Raw genomic sequence first — 20,021 nt, 5'->3', positions numbered from 1 at the left:
AAACTTCCTCCTCTTGGAGGTAGGAGCACTGGGTCCATCCACTGTTGAAACAGCTAACTTGCATTGTGACTTCTGTTTAATCTCTGGTTCCCTATTTATTTGCCTATGAGGTCATTCACTTAAGTGAAGCAGCTGGACCACAGGTAAGACTGTGGGCCCAGGAGTCAAGACTAAATGGCAAGTGTGATCTTGGACAAGTGACCCAACTCTTCTCTACTTCAGTTTCTTCATTTATAAAATGGAGATAATAGTTCTCACCTCCTTATAGGAGTGTTGTCAAGAATTGAATGAGTTAATATATATCATAAGTGCCTGACAAGTACTCAGATGTTAGATTCTAACACCCAGCAGTCTGTGTGTCACATGGTCAACACCTATGTTGAGGGCAGATGTAGCAGGAAGAAGCTGAACAGCCATGTTTCAGTGATGTTGTGGAAAGAATTCCTGGTTTTGAGAGCATAGGTGGATTTCCTGATTTCTAAAAACCACAGTGCTCTGGAGATAGAAACCTGGGATAACAAGAATTTAGGGTAGGTGCCATGTGTATGTAAGGAACGCAGAAGTTGCAGGGCTGCTTGTGGAAGACTTTACTTTCTCCTGAGTTTATATAGTGGCTTGCCCTGTTGGAAGGCATAGTGCATAGTATTTTCTGGCTTCATTTTGTTGCTTCTGAATAAACATTTTTTTATTTTTATACTCTAATTTGTTAGGTTCCAGAAGTTGTCATTGCATCTTTTTGGTTCACTTCTGCCTCGCTAAGGTCTCAACCTATAATTATTGTATTTCCGATTATATAATACACAAACCTTTGTGAACTTTTTCTGTGCCCTGGAATGTGTTCAGTATGTTTACAGTACTGGTTATATTAAGATCCAGAATGTCTGATTACTTGCACTTGTGAGGAATCACTTTTTGGTTCATTTATAGTTCAGAGTGTGGTCCCTGGAGTCACACTCCTTGCATTTGAATCAGTTCTGCTGCTTCTTGCCTCAGTCTTTGGGCCAGTTCTGTAACTATTCTGAACACATTTCCTCATGCGTGAAGTAGAATTGCTAAAAGCACCAGCTTCACTGGCTGTTGTGAGGATTAAGTGAATCAATATGTTTAGTGCAGAGCCTGGCATCGACAAGTCCTTAATAAATGTTGGCGCTCCTTCTCGGGATTATTAGTCTTTCAACGATCTCTTGCACATTGTGTGTTGTTACTAATCCAGTTCCCAAAGTACGAAATTGAATAACATACGGAGTACAAGAGCCTTCCCTTAAAGCTCCCTTCTTCTAGTGGGTGGATTACAATAGAATTAGGTGGTAAATACCGTAGAGTGTGAACACTGATCTGGGCCCGAATTCAAACTAACTCAATAATGATCTGATTAAAGCATTTAAGAGAGACTGGACTTAAACATCCCAGCAAGCATTTGCCTTTTAAAACAGATTAACTGTAGCGAATTGATACCTTGCAGGGATGAAGTAGGGGACTCACCTTTTCATTCCCAAAGTGTTTTTGTTTTTTTTTTGCCTTCCCTTCTTCCTCCCTCTTCCTTCCACTTCTTCCTGCCCTAGCCCACTTCTCTAAGAAAATAAATGCAGAGAACCTGCTCTGCCCACAGGCACAGTGCCCACATGACCCCAATTCCTCCACCTGGAGGAGGGGCACCACACATAGGATTGTGCCCAATAGAGTCCTTATTATGAAAAGTGTGGCAAGGTTGACCTAGTAAGCTGTAGATTATTGCCCAGAGATGCAAAAGGGCTTCTGTATGCAATTTAGGATCTTCTCATGTTTTAAGTCTGAAGATGTCTTTTGTTCATGTAATGTCAGCTTATGTTGCTTTAGGCTTTTTTATAACTATAGAGGAATAATTGAGGCATTTGATTTATATATATAGTGTGTGTGTGTGTGTATATATATGAAATTCTTATTAAGAACTGCCTTCATTTATCTACATCAGTAACAAATATATATATACCTCGAAGTTTTATGATGCCTAAAATGTCCTGGTTGTTCCAGAATTGGGTTGTGGTTAGTTGGCCATAATAACAGCTAGTTTCCTACAGCTAAAAATATTGAGGAGAGAATAACAGTAAAAGAGTAAAAGCATAATTTTGTCAGCAGTGGCTAGATATGTAAACATTGAGGGTTAGACCTAGAAATATATTTGGTATAAAATTGAAGAAATCTATCAAAGAACTATTTGAACTGGTACCAAGGATGCTTTTTCCTTTAAAGAGTATATTTTTTTGTGCATTAAATAAATTTAGTTCTACTAAATTGCCATTTTGCCTGTGTAGCATTTTAATTCTTTTTGTTTTTTTCTTTTCATTTTCAGCTTATGGAAAAGTATTTCTAGTTCGTAAAATAAGCGGTCATGATACTGGAAAGCTGTATGCCATGAAAGTTTTGAAAAAGGCAACAATAGTTCAAAAGGCCAAAACCACAGAGCATACAAGGACAGAACGACAAGTCCTGGAGCACATTAGGCAGTCGCCGTTTTTGGTGACATTACATTATGCTTTCCAGACAGAAACCAAACTTCATCTCATTTTAGGTAAGTGTCAGTTGTTATCAGACTTTTTATGAAAGCATTTTTCTTTGGGTCTTAAGTTATAATGTTCTCGAAGGGCAAGATACTACGGACTTAGAAGTGAAATATTTTGATTCTCATTCTTTGTGGTGGCATCTCCTGGAATATCATGCATTACTCTGGATTTGAGGCCTCCCATTATGAAAGAATTTACATACTTCTATTTCACACTCTTTTCTTAGTCTTTTTTTCTTTCTTTCTTTTCTTTTTTTTTTTTTTTGAGACAGAGTCTCTAGCTCTGTCACCCAGGCTGGAGTACAGTGGTGCAATCTCAGCTCATTGCAACCCCTGCCTCCCAGGTTCAGGCAATTCTCCTGCCTCAGCCTCCTGAGTAGCTGGGACTACAGGCATGCACCCCCATGCCCAGCTAATTTTTATATTTTAAGTAGAGATGGGGTTTCACCATATTGGCCAGCCTGCTCTCGAACTCCAGAACTCAAGTGATCTGCATGCCTTGGCCTCCCAAAGTGCTGGGATTACAGGTGTTGAACTGACAATCCCAGCCCTTCCTTTATTAATGTTAAGAAACATTTGAATTGTTAGGGGTATCTACCTCCCTGGGCAGTATGCTTCGTTCAAATATGAGGAACTGATTGGTGAAGTGGGCCAGTTTCTGCTTTAGAAGTTCTCAGAATGAACAGGTTTAGGCTGACAAGGGGATGTTCGTGGAAACCAGTAATGGGGGAAAATAAAAAAGAAAGAAAATACTTCTGTTCCTACAGATGCTTTGCATTTCTGGTGAAAAACTTGATTAGCTACTAATCAGTCAGCCCTTTACATTCCCATTTCTACCCTAAGCACTTTCTGAATCCATTTCTTTCTCAAATAGAACTGGACCTTTATATATGATCTTTGGAAAAGTCCTCAGCACACATTACCAGATTGCTTTGCAGAAAAGTTGCACCATTTTCTGTTCCCACTAGATAAATGGCAGTGCTTCTAGTATTCTACCATTGTTAAAGATTTCATCTGTGACCATTTTGGTCCTGTGCTTGTGTTAATTTGCATGTATGTGATATCACTCTCTTCTAGAATTATGGTAAGGATTAAATGAGCTGGAATTTCACATAGTGCTTTGCAAGCATTAGCTATTTCTTAAGTGCCTACAGTATGCCAGCTTTTACACTAGGTGTATTCCATAATATTACTGACCCACACAAAGACACTGCAGGATCCTCTCATTAGTGATGTCAACATTCTGGAAGCTATATGTCTTGAAGTTACATATCTTGTGTGTGCTTGAAGATTGGAGCTCAAGTCTGACTTATTCCAGTGTCTGTCTTCTGTTTCCCTAAATTGCTGCCTGTGTTCTTTAATTACTGGTAATACAAACCAGTTTTTTAAATATACATTTGGCCATTTTATTGAATGCTTTTATTTTAGGAATTATATTTTTATTAATGATACCTAAGATTGCATTCACCTTTTGAGCCATGATGTTACACTTCATGCTCATTTTGCAATGCTTACCATCAATTAACAATTCTAAATCTTTATTCATGTAGGACACACTCTCTTCTCTCCTCTTAGAGTCCCCGTTAATGTTACCATTTGCCTGTTGTTCCAGTGAGTCCATATCATTTGACCCTTCATTCTGCCTCCTGTGTGTATCTGCTATGTTATCGATTTTTTTCATAAATATGTCTTCAGTATCTACCCACATGAACAATAAGACTGTTGTGGGTGACAGAGCATTCTAATGCAGCGGTTTCAAACATTTTTAGTGCAGGACCCTTCCCTCAAATGAACAAACAGAAATTCAAGTGGAAAACAAATGGAAAGGAGTAGCTCTGCTGTATCTGGGCCTAAGGGTACCAGGCCCTACCAGTTTATTTCTATTCTTTACCCTAGAATAATTTCCAGGAAAGCCTTAGGAAGTCCATGAGGACTGTTTGAGAAATGATTATCTTTTCAAGTTTCTCCCTTGATAATAAACTCATAAAAGTTAAATCATGTGTCTAAGGTTGTCTGAGTCAGAAGCTGTAAAGAAAACAGGTTCTTGGACTCTGCACCATTATGTGCTATCCTGCCCCTTCCCTTTCTTTCTCCTCTCTTCTTTTTTTTTTCCTGTTCTGTTAACTATACTCAATGTGCATTTTTAAATTATTTAAAATTATAATTTTTATAAAACATTTTAAATTTAGAAGTAGATAGATATGAGTGAAATATTTTGTATTTGACTAGAAAACAGTAGTCCTTAATCATGTTGCTTTTTCATTGTTGGCTCTCCATTACTTTTGGTCTTTGTCATTGGCCCTAAATAAACAAATCCAAAACGAAACAAGAAAACCCATTTCTTGTGCTAACTCAAAAATGGAACGTGAACTAGACAACATATTCATTCCACAGTGAGTGAGGCATTGCATTTAGAAATCATGCCCTTCTATCTTCTGTTCACATTAATTTTTTAAACACAATTATTCTTTGTGCCTGTTTCAGCAGTTGACTTTTAAAGATGAAAACTTTTCAGGAATTTAGAAGAGGACCATAAACTGTTTTTATGTTTCAGTTATTTGTTTGCAGTGCTCTAATGCACAGTTTCCCAAACATCGTGCCATACACTTGGTCCCTATATTAGTTTGCTACGGCTGGGTGGCTTAAACAATAGACATTTATTTTCTCACAGTGCTGGAGGCTGGAAGTCCAAGATCAGTGTGCCACTAGGGTTAGTTTCTCCCACGGCCTCTTCCCTTGGCTTGCAGATCGCCACTGTCTTATCGCCTCTTCACATGTTGTCCCCCTATGCATGTGTGCCCTGGTATCTCTTTTTGAGCCCAAATTTCTTCTTCCTGTAAGGATACCAGTCAGATTGCTTTGGGTTCCACCCTAGGCGCCTCATTTTAACTCCATTTACAGTCATATTCTAAGGTACTGGAGGCTAGGACTTCAACATAATGAGTTTTGGGAAGATACAGTTCAGCCTATAACAGCCCCAAAAGGTTTATTGATCCAGCTTTTTGTGAGGTATTAGCAAGAACTTACATGTCTAGCTCTTCAGGGACCTTGCTGACAGTTTGTCTGATGACTAAGTAAATACTATAAACCTTTTTTAAAAAACTATATGTTTTCTTAAAGTTTTATTACTGCAAAAGCAGTATATATGCATACAGAAGATACAGGACAGCAAAAATAAGAAAATAAAAACATTTTCACTACCCAGCATGTACCTTATTATATACTCCTCTATTATCAGTATATATTCTTCTAGGTCTTTTTGTCTATATGTCTGTGTGTGTGTTTTATCAAAATGAGTTTGTCCTATATATGATTTGTAAGCAGGTCTTTCAGTTAATGATGTCTACCTTTCCCAGCTAATAAATTTTCATTTAAAAGCCAGTTGTGCAAATTATTTATTGCTGTATAACAAACCACCTAAAATTTCATAGCTTAAACAATGATTTATTTTCTCATGATCCCATGGATTGGCTGAGCAGTTCTCTGATGGTTAACCTGGGGCTCACTCACCGGGTGTTCAGATGGAGAGTTAGCTGAGCTGTGAGGTCCAAGATGGTTTCATTCTCATGTCTGGTAATTGGTGCTAGCTGTTGGCTGGGCCACCTCTTTTCTCCTCCGTATGGCTTCTCATCCTCCAGTACAGTAGATCAGCTTTTTCATAGCATGGTAGTATCAGGTCAGCGAGCAACTACTGCCAAGAAGGCAAAAATGGAGGCTGCAGGGCCTCCTGAGCCTAGACACTGGAACTCACACAGCCTCTCTCTCAACATAAGACCAGCCTGGATTCATGGGATGCGGAAATAGACTTCACATCTTAAAGAGGGGAACTAGAAAGAATTCATGGCCATTTGTCACACAAGTCCATTTTCATATTTTACTAATTGTAACATAATTATGCTTTACAGCTGTTTGTCCAATCCAGGAATGCTCATTTGGTTGTGTTCTTATAATATCTTTTAACTTATTCCTGCCTCTGCTGAATTCTAGTAGTAATTGGGAAGCTAGATCTAAAGGCTCAGTAGGTTAAACTTAAACGTTTTGAGCTGGAATACACCATAAATGATGTTATATATTTCATGTTATATCACGTTAGGAGAAACCTGTTATCCGACTGTTCCCAGTTAGTGATTCTAAGATTAAATTACATAGTGACAGCCTGATCCCTTCATCATAAGGTTATATTTTTTCTCCTAGAAGTGAAAATATTCTGTGTGGTATTTGGACACTGTGTTTTTTTGTTTTTGTTTTTGTTTGAGATGGGAGTCTCACTCTTGTCACTTTGACTGTAGTGCAGTGGAACAATCTTGGCCCACTGCAACCTCCACCTGCTGGGTTCAAGTGATTCTCATGCCTCAGCCTCCCGAGTAACTGGGATTACAGGCGCCTGCCACCACGCCTGGCTAATTTTTGTATTTTTAGTAGAGACAGGGTTTCACTGTGTTGGTCTTGAACTCCTGACCTCAGGTGATCCGCCCGCTTTGGCCTCCCAAAGTGCTGGGATTACAGGCATGAACCACCGCGCCCAGCCCGATACTGGTTTTAACATAATATAACATGTGGTTGTAGTGTAATATAACGTATGAACACCATATAATTCATAAAGATCTTCCTTGTTATTTTTTTTTAATTCCTGCATAGTCCTTTGTTCCATTCCATTGTGTACTTAACTGGTTCCCTGTGAAGGGATCCTTGGGTTATGTTTCTTATGAGGATGCTTCAGGGTATAACTTGCACATATGTCATTTGCTACTTATGTGGGGGAAAAAACCTGTAGGCTTGATGAAGGGAGATTGCTGGGTCTGTGTTTTCACCATTTCTCCTTTTTTTTTTTTTTTTTGAGATGGAGTCTCGCTCTGTTGCCTAGCTGGAGTGCAGTGATGTTGATCTCAGATCACTGCAACCTCCGCCTCTCGGGTTCAAGCGATTCTTCTGCCTCAGCCTCCTGAGTAGCTGGGACTACAGGTGCACGCCACCACACCTGGCTAATTTTTGTATTTTTTTTTAGTAGAGATGGGGTTTCACCATGTTGGCTAGGCTGGTCTCCAACTCCTGACCTCAAGTGATCTGCCTGCCTCGGTCTCCGAAAGTGCTGGGATGACAGGCGTGAGCCACCACACCCATCCGTTTTTGCCATCTCTAATTTTGCCAAATACATTTCCATAGAAGTTGTACCATTTTACATTCCCACCAGCATTGTTTGAGAGTGCCTGTTTCTCCACAGAATGTATTCTCAAACTTCTGGGTATTTGCCTGTCTCATAGGTGAGTAGTAGTGTCTCATTGTAGAGTTCATTTTCTTTTTTTCTTCACTGAATGAGGCCAAACATCTTTTCACATGCCTAAAAAGCCATATATATTTCTTCTGAGAATTATCTATTTGTACCCTTTGCCTCTTTTTTCCCCTCAATTTCTAGGTGCTCATAAAGTAATTAATCATTTCTGGTATGCGTTGTAAATACTTTTTCCCCTGTTTCCCACGTTTTGTTTTGTTTGTTTGTTTGTTTTTTTAAGTTTGGTTATGATGCTTTTACCATGCACAAATTTATGTATAGTAGAACTTATTTTAAAAATTATTTTTATGGCTTGTGATTTTGAGTCATACTCAAAAGACCTTCTCTGCTCCTCTATTGAGTTTATAAAGGAATTCACTGATGTGTTCTTCCAGTACTTGCATGGTTTTATTTTTTGCATAGAGAACTTGGATCCATGTGGATGGAGTATGACATGAAATAAGGATCCAACTTAATCTTTTTCAAATAGCTAATTTTCCCAACACTGTTTAGTTAAAAGTCCGTGTTTACATTGATTTGAGGTGCTTCCTTTTTCCTCTATGAAATTCTCATATATGTTTGGGTCTATTTGATTTTTTTCTGTTTGGTTTGTTAAGTCATGTGCCAGTACTGTAATGTTTTAATTTATCAAGGTTTTACAGTATATTTTTATTCTTGGTAAGGTTAGTTGCCCTCTAACCTTACCTGCCCTGATCTTTCATTGCCTTTATTTTTCAGAGCTTTTTGGAGGACTCTTCCTTTTGGTTTACTTTTTCAGCATGAACTTTAGAATCACATTGTCTGGTTTTGTGGAGAAAAAACTTAAGGTATTTTCATTGGAATTGCTGTAAATTAAAAAATTTAATTTAGGGAGACTTGACATTTTTATGATATTGGTTATTCCTATTCAAGAACATGGTATGTCTGCTCATGTTGGAATCCTTCGAAGACCTTCAGGTGTGTTTTAGCGTTTACTTCCTAGCCACATTTCTTTACTGAATCTTAGATATTCTGTCATCTGTTGCTTTTGTACATGCTACTTTCTCTTCCACTATACCTTCTAGCTGAAAGCTATTACTTTATATATTAGTTTTATATCCTGCTATCTTACTACATTTTCCTACCTTCCCACATTGCTCATGTCTTGCCCTGTTCCTTCTTAGCCTGCCCTGCAGCATGTTGTTTGGTGTATATGGGTTTTCTTCCTCTCAAGTTTTGGTGAAGGAGTAGGTAATGGAGATTTACAGCTTTTCTTGCTGTTTTTAAAGGTGTTTAGGAGCAGATGTGGAGATTCATGTCTAGGCTGCCATCATGCACCTACTAGTATTCATGGCTCACTGTAGACTTCTTGATGGGGTTTGTTCCATTGGGATAAAATTTGCCTTGTTTGCACAGGCTTCTCCAAATGATAAGATTATTACAATGTTAGTATTATCTTGCCATTTGCTTACCTGTGACATTTTGCTTTTAGTAGCCAGATACAGAATAGACTAGCATTTCTACTTGAACTGAGTATATGTGATTGTTTCCTACAATATGCTGTATTTACTTGTAATTACCTCCTGAGTAGCTGGATCTCATTTATATTGTATCTGCCATCTTCTAAATCGGGCATCAGGACTTTGACCAGTGAAGGGCTAGATGGTAAATATTTTAGGCTTTGCAAGTCTTAAGGTCTCTTTGACCATAGGCAGTAGTAAACAAATAGACATGGCAGGGGTCCGATACATTTTGTTTGTTTGTTTGTTTGTTTCTTGAGATGGAGGTTGCTGTCGCCCAGGCTGGAGTTCAGTGCAGTGATCTTGGCTCACTGCAGCCTCTGCCTTCCAGGTTCAAGTGATTCTCCTGCCTCAGCCTCCCAAGTAGCTGGGTTTACAGGCGTGTGCCACCATACCCAGCTAATTTTTGTATTTTTAGTATAGACAGGGTTTCACCATGGTGGCCAGGCTGGTCTTGAACTCCTGACATCGGTGATCTGCTTGCCTCGGCCTCCCAAAGTGCTGGGATTACAGGCATGAGCCACCGCGCCCGGCCAAGTTCCAATAAAATTTTATTTACAAAAATGGTGGTGGACTAGATTTTTTAAAAATTCTACAACATTAGTATCTTTTAAGGCTCTAATTTATAGCTAATGATACTGGATTTGATGGATTTTTCCCTTTATATTTCTTTTACTTTTCCCAAATCTTGTAACGTGGAGATCATGTCTCCTTTTACAACTTTTTCTGTACCTGTGCATGGTTACAACAAGAGATATAAAAATATTTTTATCTATTCTCTGCCTCTTAAAACTCATATTTATTTCAACTAACACTGGGAGGGAATTCTATGTGGCAAATAATCTGTAAAAAATAATTTTTCTTTTGATGCTGTCTGGTTTCTGTTAGTGGTGATTTTGTTAAAACACCAGCTAATCTATGTAATAAATTGTTACATTAATCAGTAGAATTCACAAGACATTAAATAAGCAAATCACAAAAGTGTTTGTAAAGGTAATGCCAATGATCATTCCCAGTAATGAATGCCGTCCCAACCTTGTAGGCAGTTCTGTGATCATGAGTCATCCTTTCAATGGAGTTAAGAGGTATTTAAAAATTAAAGTTTCACTTTTGAGTATTAGTTTCATCTCAATAATTGTAAGCGTGAGGATGCTTGCTGAGATGGTAACAGAGTGGTTCATGATATATTACAGTCACTAGTATGACAACACTGACAGTAACTGAAAGCACTTCCTTGCTTTGAACTAAATATGACTAATTCACAAGATTGATAGATGTTCTTAGTCAGAACTTTGTAATGATTTTGATAAGCTGGAATGCATTTATAGAGTGTGCTATTAGAATGTTGAGCTAAAACCAAACAAAAAATAAACTGAGATAGTTTTGGCATGACATTAAAAAGAAATGACTTTCACGTTTGTGTGGCATGCCACATTAAGACTGTATTTTAGATAGAAGATAAGAAAAGAGAGCTATCAGGAGAGATTTCTCCTCTGCCAGCGGAGAAAGAGTAGGTAGAAATGAGAACAGAAGGTATGGGAGTTCATGGAAGTGAAGCATATCTGAAGGAAGAGGAAAATTTGTCGGAAAAAAAATAAAAAGAAGACCAAGTAACAGTGCAGAGAGAGAGAGAGGAAAAAAAGAGAGAAGTGGTCTGAATCATGGGGGGCATGTGGGAATTAATAATAGCTCTTTGGAAGGTGCTACCATAAGAAGAAATATGAGAGAGAGAAATTCTAAGTAGGAGAATTTGAAATAGAAAGCTTAGATGTCTAGAGGTCAGCCAGAGTATTACTGGAAATAAGTAGGTGTTTGGGTGTTTGGAGAGTGAAAGCAGAACAGAATCTTTCCTTGAAAGCAGGAGATGTAGGATTTCTGTTAACTCTGCGACTTCCCCTCCTACAAGCTGACTTCCATGCAATTGCACGAGCAAGACATAGCCTTAAAATAAGCTTGCTAGCCCTTTCTGTGGTTATCCTTTTGCATCTTCAATGGAAAATGGGCTATTTAGGCTGTAGTTTTTAGTAATACTTTAAAGCTTATGTAACCCAATGTCTCCATGAATTTCACTTTCTTATCTGCTAATAAAAGTGTATGAACTGCGGAACAATGGAGAGATTTATGGGTTCAACATTAAGTCAAATTAGATGTGCGAAGGCGAGCAGCTTGAAACTGTGCACCAGTATGTACTTAGAAAGTCAGAATTTTGATTGAGAGCAGGTGCTGTTTTACCCTCACATTAATCCCATAAGGTATTAATTGTCAGAATGACATGAGTTGCTTAAGAATCTTGGAAATTCTGTAGAGATCTTCAGTTCAAATTCTCAGAATTAATTTACTGTTTTAAGAAACAAATTTACTGGTTTAAAGGCTATTTTTGTCTCCTCCATTCTCTATCTACCTTTCCATATACATAAGAGTACTATACACACACACACACACACACACACACGGCTTGCTTTTCTGAATCCAAGGAGGAAGTGTTGTTATTTCATAATAACAAAGTGAAATATACTTGTTACGGTTAAATATCTGCATAAATTATGTGTCACTGAAACGAAATATCAATTGTTTTCCTAATATCATGATAGATGTGTGACCTAAATTAAAGGGGCTGTCATTCTGCTAAAATAAAAAGATTGTTTTGGTTATTAACTGTGTGATCCTGAACAAGTCACTAAGTTACAAGCATGATCTACAAGTTACTAATATGTCAGTTGTCTTTTTCTGCATAACTACCCCAAAATTCAGTGGGTTAACATAAACATTTTTGAGGGGCTCAATTTGGACTGATCCATAAAGGCAGTTCTTGTGCACTTTGCTGCCCTTAAAATACTCTTTTCCGTGGTTTTCAAAGGGCAAAAAGTTAAGTAATATGAGGACTGAAAAGTATTCATTGACTCTAGTAATGAGGTTATTTTTAACTTTAGGTTATGGTGTTACTATGGAGGTGGAAGTTGTACTGTAGTATGTTAAGGAATGAATAGAGGCTGTAGTAGACAGAATAAGGGCCTCTCAGAGACACCCACATTCTAATCCCCCAGGACCTGTCAATATGTTGAGCTACATGGTAAAGAAGAATTAAGATTACAGATGAAATTAAGATCACTAATCAGCTGACCTTAAACTTGGGAGATTATTCTGAATTATCTGGGTGGAGCCAATGTAACCCCAAGGGTCCTTACACAATAGGAAGAGGGAGGGAGGGAGGGAGGAGAGAGGAGGGTGAGAGGGAGATGTGTCTACAGAGAAGGTCAGGTGATGTGATGTGAGAAGTGACTCAGCTGCCATAGCTGCCTTTTAGAATGAGGGAAGGGGCCAGAAGCCAAGGAATGTGGGTGGCCTGAATCTAGAACCTAGAAAAGGCCAGGAAACAGATTTTTCCCTGGAGCCCCAGAAGAAATGCAGTCCTGCTGACACCTTGATTTTAGTCCAGTGATGTCCATGTCAGACTTCGAATGTACAAAATTATAAAATAATAAATTCATATTGTTTATGCCACTAAGTCTGTGGTAACTTGCTATAGCAGCAATATGAAGGGAACAGTGGGTAAGGAGCATCAGCCATGTAGACCACGCTTTAAAGAAGTTTGGCAGTAAAATAAAGAAGAAAGACAAGATGGGACACGTGGGATTTAGGGAGGATGGTAGTGTGTTTTAAAATGGGAGAAATTTTATGTTTTTGAATTTTCACATTATTTGTGTGATTTCTGTGTTATTTTTATGCTTCTTAGAGACACAGTATCAGAGTGCTTCATCTGGCATTCCAAATACCAGCACATAAAAATCTTTAAAAGCAAGTTAATTGCACTTGAATAAAAACCAGATATCTCTGCAATTTTAAAACTTAGGATTGCCTGAAATATCAGTTACATAAGAAAATCTCTCTTTAGCTTAATACTAAGTAATTAGACCCTGGTAGTACTTTATGGAAATATATGTTAAACATTCATAAGTCTTAAAATTATGACTACATTGAATATGTAAGTCAGGGCACAATAAATTTGATTTTTATATTTAAGTAATTATAATGAAGCTTGACAGTATTTTTCAAGTCTATAAATTGTAATTGATGCCTGTAAATAATGATAGCTATTAGTTATTACTTAACAAATGCTTACTGTATGCCTGCCCCATAATCCTCAGTAGCTCATTTAATCCTCATGACAATCTTATGTGAAAGTTAGAATTATTTATATTAATATTTTGCAGTTATAGAATATTAGTCATCCTACATATAAAGAAGATCATTTAAGAAATACAAAAGAATTAAGATATAATCATTTACATGACAAAGAAATTTCTTTTAATCAAGAAACAAATCATTGGCATAAGGATCGTATAAAGTATTCCATTGTATGGACTGTAAATCAGTTTCAGTGGGATGATAAATGTTTTTTGGAAGAGTCACATTAAGGAAATTTGCCTGACAGCTTCTGAGAACATGTATTAGAGTTAGCCCTACCTACTTATTTTTAATTATTGTCATAAAGATGGACTATTGATAGTCTTCTTTTGTTCTTCAGTTGTAAACAGAGTAAGTCTGAAGACCTGTCCTGAATTTATCTCTTGGAAGAGCTCATAGCTTGAGACATGCCCATCAAGAAAGATGTTCTTACTGTTATTACCAGTTCCCTTTTGCTTTCTCCCTTCTTTTCTGTTTCTCTGTACTCTTTATTAATGCTGAAACCTGAGGTGAAGAATCTACCCTAATACCCATTTGGCTACAGCAGTTAGTTGCTGCAATATTACATGTTTATTCATTCCTTGCAACTAGTATTAGTGCCTTGTATTCGATAGTACTAGACCCTGTGCCTGGCAGAGAGAAAATTGTCCTTGGACTTTAGTCTGCCTCTTCGGTGCCAGATCCCAACTTGACTTTCTGGCAGAATACATGTAAATTAGCTTTTAGAATAAAATGTACAATATGTAAATAAAGAGGTATGACTCCGTTGGTACACTGTACTCTCTAAAGCTTAATTTTATATGTGCCTACTATTTTAGAAGCTTTGGAGATTTTTTTATGTCTTTAGGAATTTTGTGTTCTTCCCCCTACTCAAACATCTCCTCTTCATCTTCCTCTACTAACAGAAAGGGTTAGTATTCTATGAGTAACTGTGCATAAACTCCTGAAATGCTTTATTTATCCTTTTCTCTAAAGTAAAACCTTCTGTTTTTGGAGGATGTTGCTTCTTTAGCAGCCACTGTCACAGAAGACCATCTTCCTGTACTCAACAACACGATGATGGTTAAACATCATTTTAAAAAATCATTTCTCAACAGTCTTGTTTTTGAAAGAGCTTTTCTAAGCCACTTCCCTCAATTCTGTAGCTAATTGACTCCCAGGACACATACCTGCATTTCCAGTGATATTCATCAGACTTAGTTTCCCTTTCCTCCAGTTTCCTCCCATCACTTTCTACAACTTTAGTACCAGTATTGATAACCAGTTCAATACCATGCCAAACCTCTTTCACTTCTTTTGCTTCATTTACAAGTGTAGCTGCACATTAGGCCTTATCAGTCAAACCAGTTGCACCTCTAAGACCTCAGAGTCTTTAACCATAATCTTCCATCGTTTTCCTTTCTCATACTTCCCAAACATTTTTAAAATCCCCTTTGAGCCCTACCTTCTTTTGAGCCTTTCCTATTCTCCTACTTCCTTTGGGTTCCATCTGTACCCTTACTAACCTGGTATCTGCCTTGGCTGGCACACTGGCATCGCTTACCCTCTTCACCTTCTTCCTTGCCTGACATTGTAGTCAACTTTGATTATTCTATGAACTTGTCTTCCCAGTACTAGATTGCTAAACTTTCCTCGTGTGTCAACAAAATGTGTCACCTGGGTCTGTCATGAAACTTATGCTGTCAATCTCAGCAGAGCTTCACAGAAGGTTAGCAAGCATTTTACCCCTCTCTCGTGAACTGCGTGTGAACTTTCCCAGCCTCTTATTACTTCTCAAACCCACAATCCCATTACTGTCTTCCGAGTGTCTGAGATGATCAGGTCCATTTGCTGCAAGCTCTCAAGTTTTCCTCCTTTCTCCTTTCTTCTGCACCTTAAAATACTCTGTATCTTGGAAATGCATTTAAGATTGGCAAAAATTAAAGGTATTTGATATGAGAACTTTTTTTTTTTTTAAACAGAGTCTCACTCTGTTGCCCAGGCTGGAGTGCCATGGTGCAATCTTGGCTCACTGCAATCTCCGCCTCCCGGGTTCAAGCGATTCTTCTGCCTCCGCCTCCCGGGATTACAGGCGCCCGTCACCACGCCCAGTTCATTTTTGTATTTTTAGTAGAGATGGGATTTCACCATGTTGGCCAGGCTGGTCTCGACCTGACCTCGTGATCTGCCCGCCTCACAAAGTGCTGTGATTACAGGCGTGAGCTACAGCGCCCGGCCAGTACGAGAACTTTTTAAGAGGTAGTTACTCACTGTTGGTGGGTAATATAAATGACTTCAGCTTTTTTGAGGAGGTACTTACCAAAAATTGGCAGCAGTTATCAAAATTTAATATGTATGTTTGTTGTGACTTGACAATCCAAGTTTTTGTTTGTTTGTTTTGGTTTTTTTTTTGTTGTTGAGACAGGGTCTCACTCCCTTGACCAGGCTGGAGTGCAGTGGCACTATGACGGCTCACTGCAGCCTTGACTTCCTGGGCTCAAATGATCCTCCTGCCTCAGCCTCCCAAGTAGCTGGGATTATAAGTGCACACCACCACTCCTGGCTAATTTTTTTCTATATTTTGCAGAGTCGGAGCCTCACTGTGTTGCCTAGGCTGGTTGTGAACTCCTGGGCTCAGGTGATCCTCCCATCTCAGTTTCCCAGAGTGCTGTGATTATAGGTGTGAGCCACCACGTGCAGCCTCAGCAATCCAATTTTAGGAATCTATCCTACCAATTTATCCCTGCCCAAGTAGATAAAAAATATGTACAAGGTTGTTTCTTGTGGCACTATTATTAGAATGAGAATGTCAGTACAAACTAAGGTTGTCTGTAGGCCAGAAAATCCTACACTTCTGTGCGCACAATCATAAAGGCATTTTAGATGAAGGTGGCAAATATTTTTATTGTAATATTTAGGTTTTGTAGTACTTATTTGATATCAGACACTACTCTTGGCCTTTTTTTATATATTATTTTATTCAGTCTTTGAAAGCAACCCTTGAAGAAATAGATTATCATCTTTTATAGATAAGGTATCTGAGGCTCAGCGAATAAAAAAAGGTGTCCAAGGCTACATCACCGTTATGTGGAGGAGCCATGTGACTTCATTGCTATACACGGCTTAGCCACATGTGTTGCCTTCTTTGTTTTATCAGGAGAAGCAGCATTATTTTTATTATCAGAAAATTAGAAATAGTGCTAATGTCTATTTTTTGACCCCTTTCAATCCTTTCCAGTCCATTTTTCATTAATATTTAATTAGTCTTCTTATGACATAGCCCTGATTGGATCACTCCACTGCTTGAAGTCTCGCAGTGACGTCTATTTACTTGAAGAGGTTGTATTCTAAAGTCCATAGTAAGGCTCTCTATCTGACTCCAGCCTCAGCTTGTCTTTCCCTCCCGGTCTCCCACTACTGTGCTCTGATACCTGTGCACCAGCCAAGCCAAATAATCTACTCCTCTGTGAACATGTATTTTTCTCTAGTTTACTTAAGTACTAATTTGGTTCAACTCTGGGTTTCTGGATTTCAATATATCCTAGCTGCAGGATCCTAGGCAAGTCGCCTAATCTCTCTGATACTTTGCTATCCCATTTACCTGGAGTTGATTGGCTTAAATGGAATGATCCCTATGTAAAGTGTGTCGTATCACCCCTGGCGGATAGTGATCCGTGAGTGGTGGTGATATTAAAATAAAGCCTTGAAAAGTACAAGATGAAACTAGAACATCTTGTTATGCTAGAAAGAAGAAAGTGCAATAAATTGGGGGCGAAGGGAAAGCTCTTCCTTATGGGAGAATGCCAACTAACATAGAGGAATGATGGAGTTGGAAAATCATCAGTTGATGCTAAAATGAGTGGGTGATGTGAGGAGGAGGAGATTTTTACATAGTCTCAATTTCTCTCCCTACAATTTACCATTTAATTACAAAGGGAAACATAGTAACTTCATAGTGGAGAAACGTGACAAACCTCACTTTAGTGACTCCACATTAATGATGTGATCAAAGTTAACACCAATGTTGGGTAAACTAACATCTATGCTTCCTGAGATGTCGTAGTGAGGGTAACATCATTTTATTGCTATTCCTTCCAAGAATGCATAACCTGCATCATGAGAAAACATAGGATAAAACACAGATTCAGAGTTAGTCCACAAAATATCAGGTCTGTGCTCTTCAAAGATATCAAGAAAGACAGACCACGGATTCCAGACTAAAGAGATATGATTTCTAATTCTTTGTGTGAACTTGAACTAGAAACTGAACTTGAAAAAAGTAGCCACAAAGAGCACTATTGGGGCAAATGGCAAAATTTGAATAGGGAGTGTAGTTTAGGAAATGGTATTTCTATCGTGGTTGATGGCTCTGATATTTACAATTATACTGTGGTTATATGCAGGAATGTCCTTGTTCTTAGGAAATGTACGCCGAAAAGTTTAGGAGTAGAGGAGCACGATATCTCCAATGTATTCTCAGCTGGTTCAGGAAAAATATGCACATATATGAAAACAGAATGCTAAAGCAAATGAAACAAAATGTAAACAATTAGTGAATTTTCATAATGAGTATATAGGGATTCTTTGTACTGTTCTTGCAATTTTGGAATTGTGCCAACATTTTGTACTACATTCAAGGTACAGTGTTTTTTTGTGTGTGAAAACAGCCCAGGGTTCACACTGCACTCCAGCCTGGGCAACAGAGCAAGACCCTATCTCAAAAAAAAAAAACAAAAAATCTAGGCTGGGCGTGGTGGCTCACTCCTGTAATCCCAGTACTTTGGGAGGCCAAGGAGGCAGATCCCCTGAGGTCAGGAGTTTGAGACCAGCCAGGCTAACATGGTGAAACCCTGTCTCTACTAAAAGTACAAAATTTTGCACCTATAGTCCTAGCTACTTGGGAGGCTGAGGCAGGAGGATCATTTGAGCCCAGGAAGTCAAGGCTGCAGTGAGCCGTGATAGTGCCACTGCACTCTAGCCTGGGCAAGAGAGTGAGACCCTGTCTCAAAAAAAAAAAAAAACCAAAAACAACAACAAAAAAAATTGTGCCAAGGTAAGTTTTTTATAAAAAAGCCCTTAGAAAAAGAATCTTCAATAGGGCTTCATTTAGGAGCCACTATGTACTTCCTAGACTAAAGATAATGAGAAGTTGCATGCCACTCTTCAAGTTTCATAATGTAAACCTGTGGAACATGAGGGGAGAGTATAATTTTTCCAAAACAGTATAATCTGTGTTTATAGCTTTCTGCTGCTCTTGGTCCAAAGCCGTAATATAACGTGTCAAGAGAGATGTATTGATCATATGCATTGTCTTTTATATGTATTATTTCTAACAACTGAACATTTAATGATATTTGGTCTGCAGATACTTTGAGATTCTAATCTCTGGCAAGAACCATGAATGTAGCTCTTCTGTGTTGCCAAATTTAGATCCTCTGCCTTAACAGGCAGGTGGGTTAAAATGATAACCTCTTAGGAAAAATTAAGGAACTTTTTGCAAGGTTGTAGATACTCCTACATTCAAGGTACGGTACTTTTTTCGAGAAAACAACCCAGGGTTCACTACTACAAGATGTAAATTGCTGTCCTTAAGTTCTGTGCCATAAAATCTACGAGCGATAATTTTAGCTTGGCAGTCTAAAAAAAGGTTTAAACTCATTGTTTACTGCAGCCATTAAAAAAAACTCAGTAGACATAGAATGTCTATTTTAGATTACTGTGACATTCAGATGAGCCCTCCAAAATTTAACCAGAAAAAGCATGTAAGACAGCAAAATTATAAGATATATAGAATTATTGGTTCTAAGTCATTTAAATATTTGGAAGCTGTCTTCCAAAGAATAGTTGATCTTAAGACAGTTTTTCTGACAAAAATTAGCAAGGCCAACTGCCTGATGAGGCTGCTCCTCATAAGCAGCGGGAAAGCCAAGTTGGAAAGGGGAAAAGAGCAGCTCTAAGACAACGTCTAAGCCCCCTATCTTCAGAGTCAGACGCGTTCATCATCCTTACTCTCCCCCTTCATAAGGTGTGCAGCTCTGGAAAATTTACTTAACTACTCTCAGTTTTACTTTTCTCTGGAGATACCTATTTTCTCTGGGGATTATATGATTATTTTAATTGTACCTACTTTGTAGCATTATTTATTGGGATCAGATTCATCATACCTAACTAGAACTGGCATGAAAGAAGTGCCCAAAATCTATAGTTGCTATTGTTATTCTTTGTCTCATCTCAGAAGCAGTGGGCTGTGTTCAGATACAAATTTTTAAGGAGGGCCACCCCAGTCCTTGTTTTACATCCGGATTCTTGTCTGTCGGGAGCCCTTTCCCGCTTCCCCTGACTATCTGGGGTTATTACGCTACTTCCGTACAAGCATCAGTAACCAGGAGTGCATATGAACAATACCACTTAGCCCATTTTCATTGTATGTCCACAGAGGCAAAAAGCTGAAGGAGTATCAGTAAAAACTGAGCAATCTCATACTATTTTCTGATAGTTTTCTTATAATAAAGAGAAGAAAAACAACATTGGCTTTAAAAATTACAAGAAT

At 38.3% G+C, this 20,021-nt stretch overlaps 1 protein-coding gene across 11 annotated transcripts in view; it reads left to right on the top strand.

Annotated features, from left to right (window-relative positions):
- RPS6KA5 (ribosomal protein S6 kinase A5) overlaps positions 1–20,021 on the top strand; it is a 202,467-nt gene that overhangs the window by 81,927 nt on the left and 100,519 nt on the right. For 9 of the 11 annotated variants that reach the window (XM_025391178.1, XM_025391176.1, XM_025391179.1 and 6 more), the window contains exon 3: positions 2,330–2,548. The exons of the other annotated variants lie outside the window; for them this stretch is intronic. In XM_025391178.1, the coding sequence (XP_025246963.1) occupies positions 2,330–2,548 (219 nt within the window). The remainder of the gene's footprint in view (positions 1–2,329; positions 2,549–20,021) is intronic. 11 annotated transcript variants of the gene reach the window in all.

The sequence above is a fragment of the Theropithecus gelada genome, chromosome 7b (genome assembly GCF_003255815.1).
Source record: "Theropithecus gelada isolate Dixy chromosome 7b, Tgel_1.0, whole genome shotgun sequence".
NCBI classification, from domain to species: Eukaryota; Metazoa; Chordata; class Mammalia; order Primates; family Cercopithecidae; genus Theropithecus; species Theropithecus gelada.
Note: the sequence above shows the minus strand (reverse complement) of the source record. Positions and strands in the feature narration are given on the sequence as shown.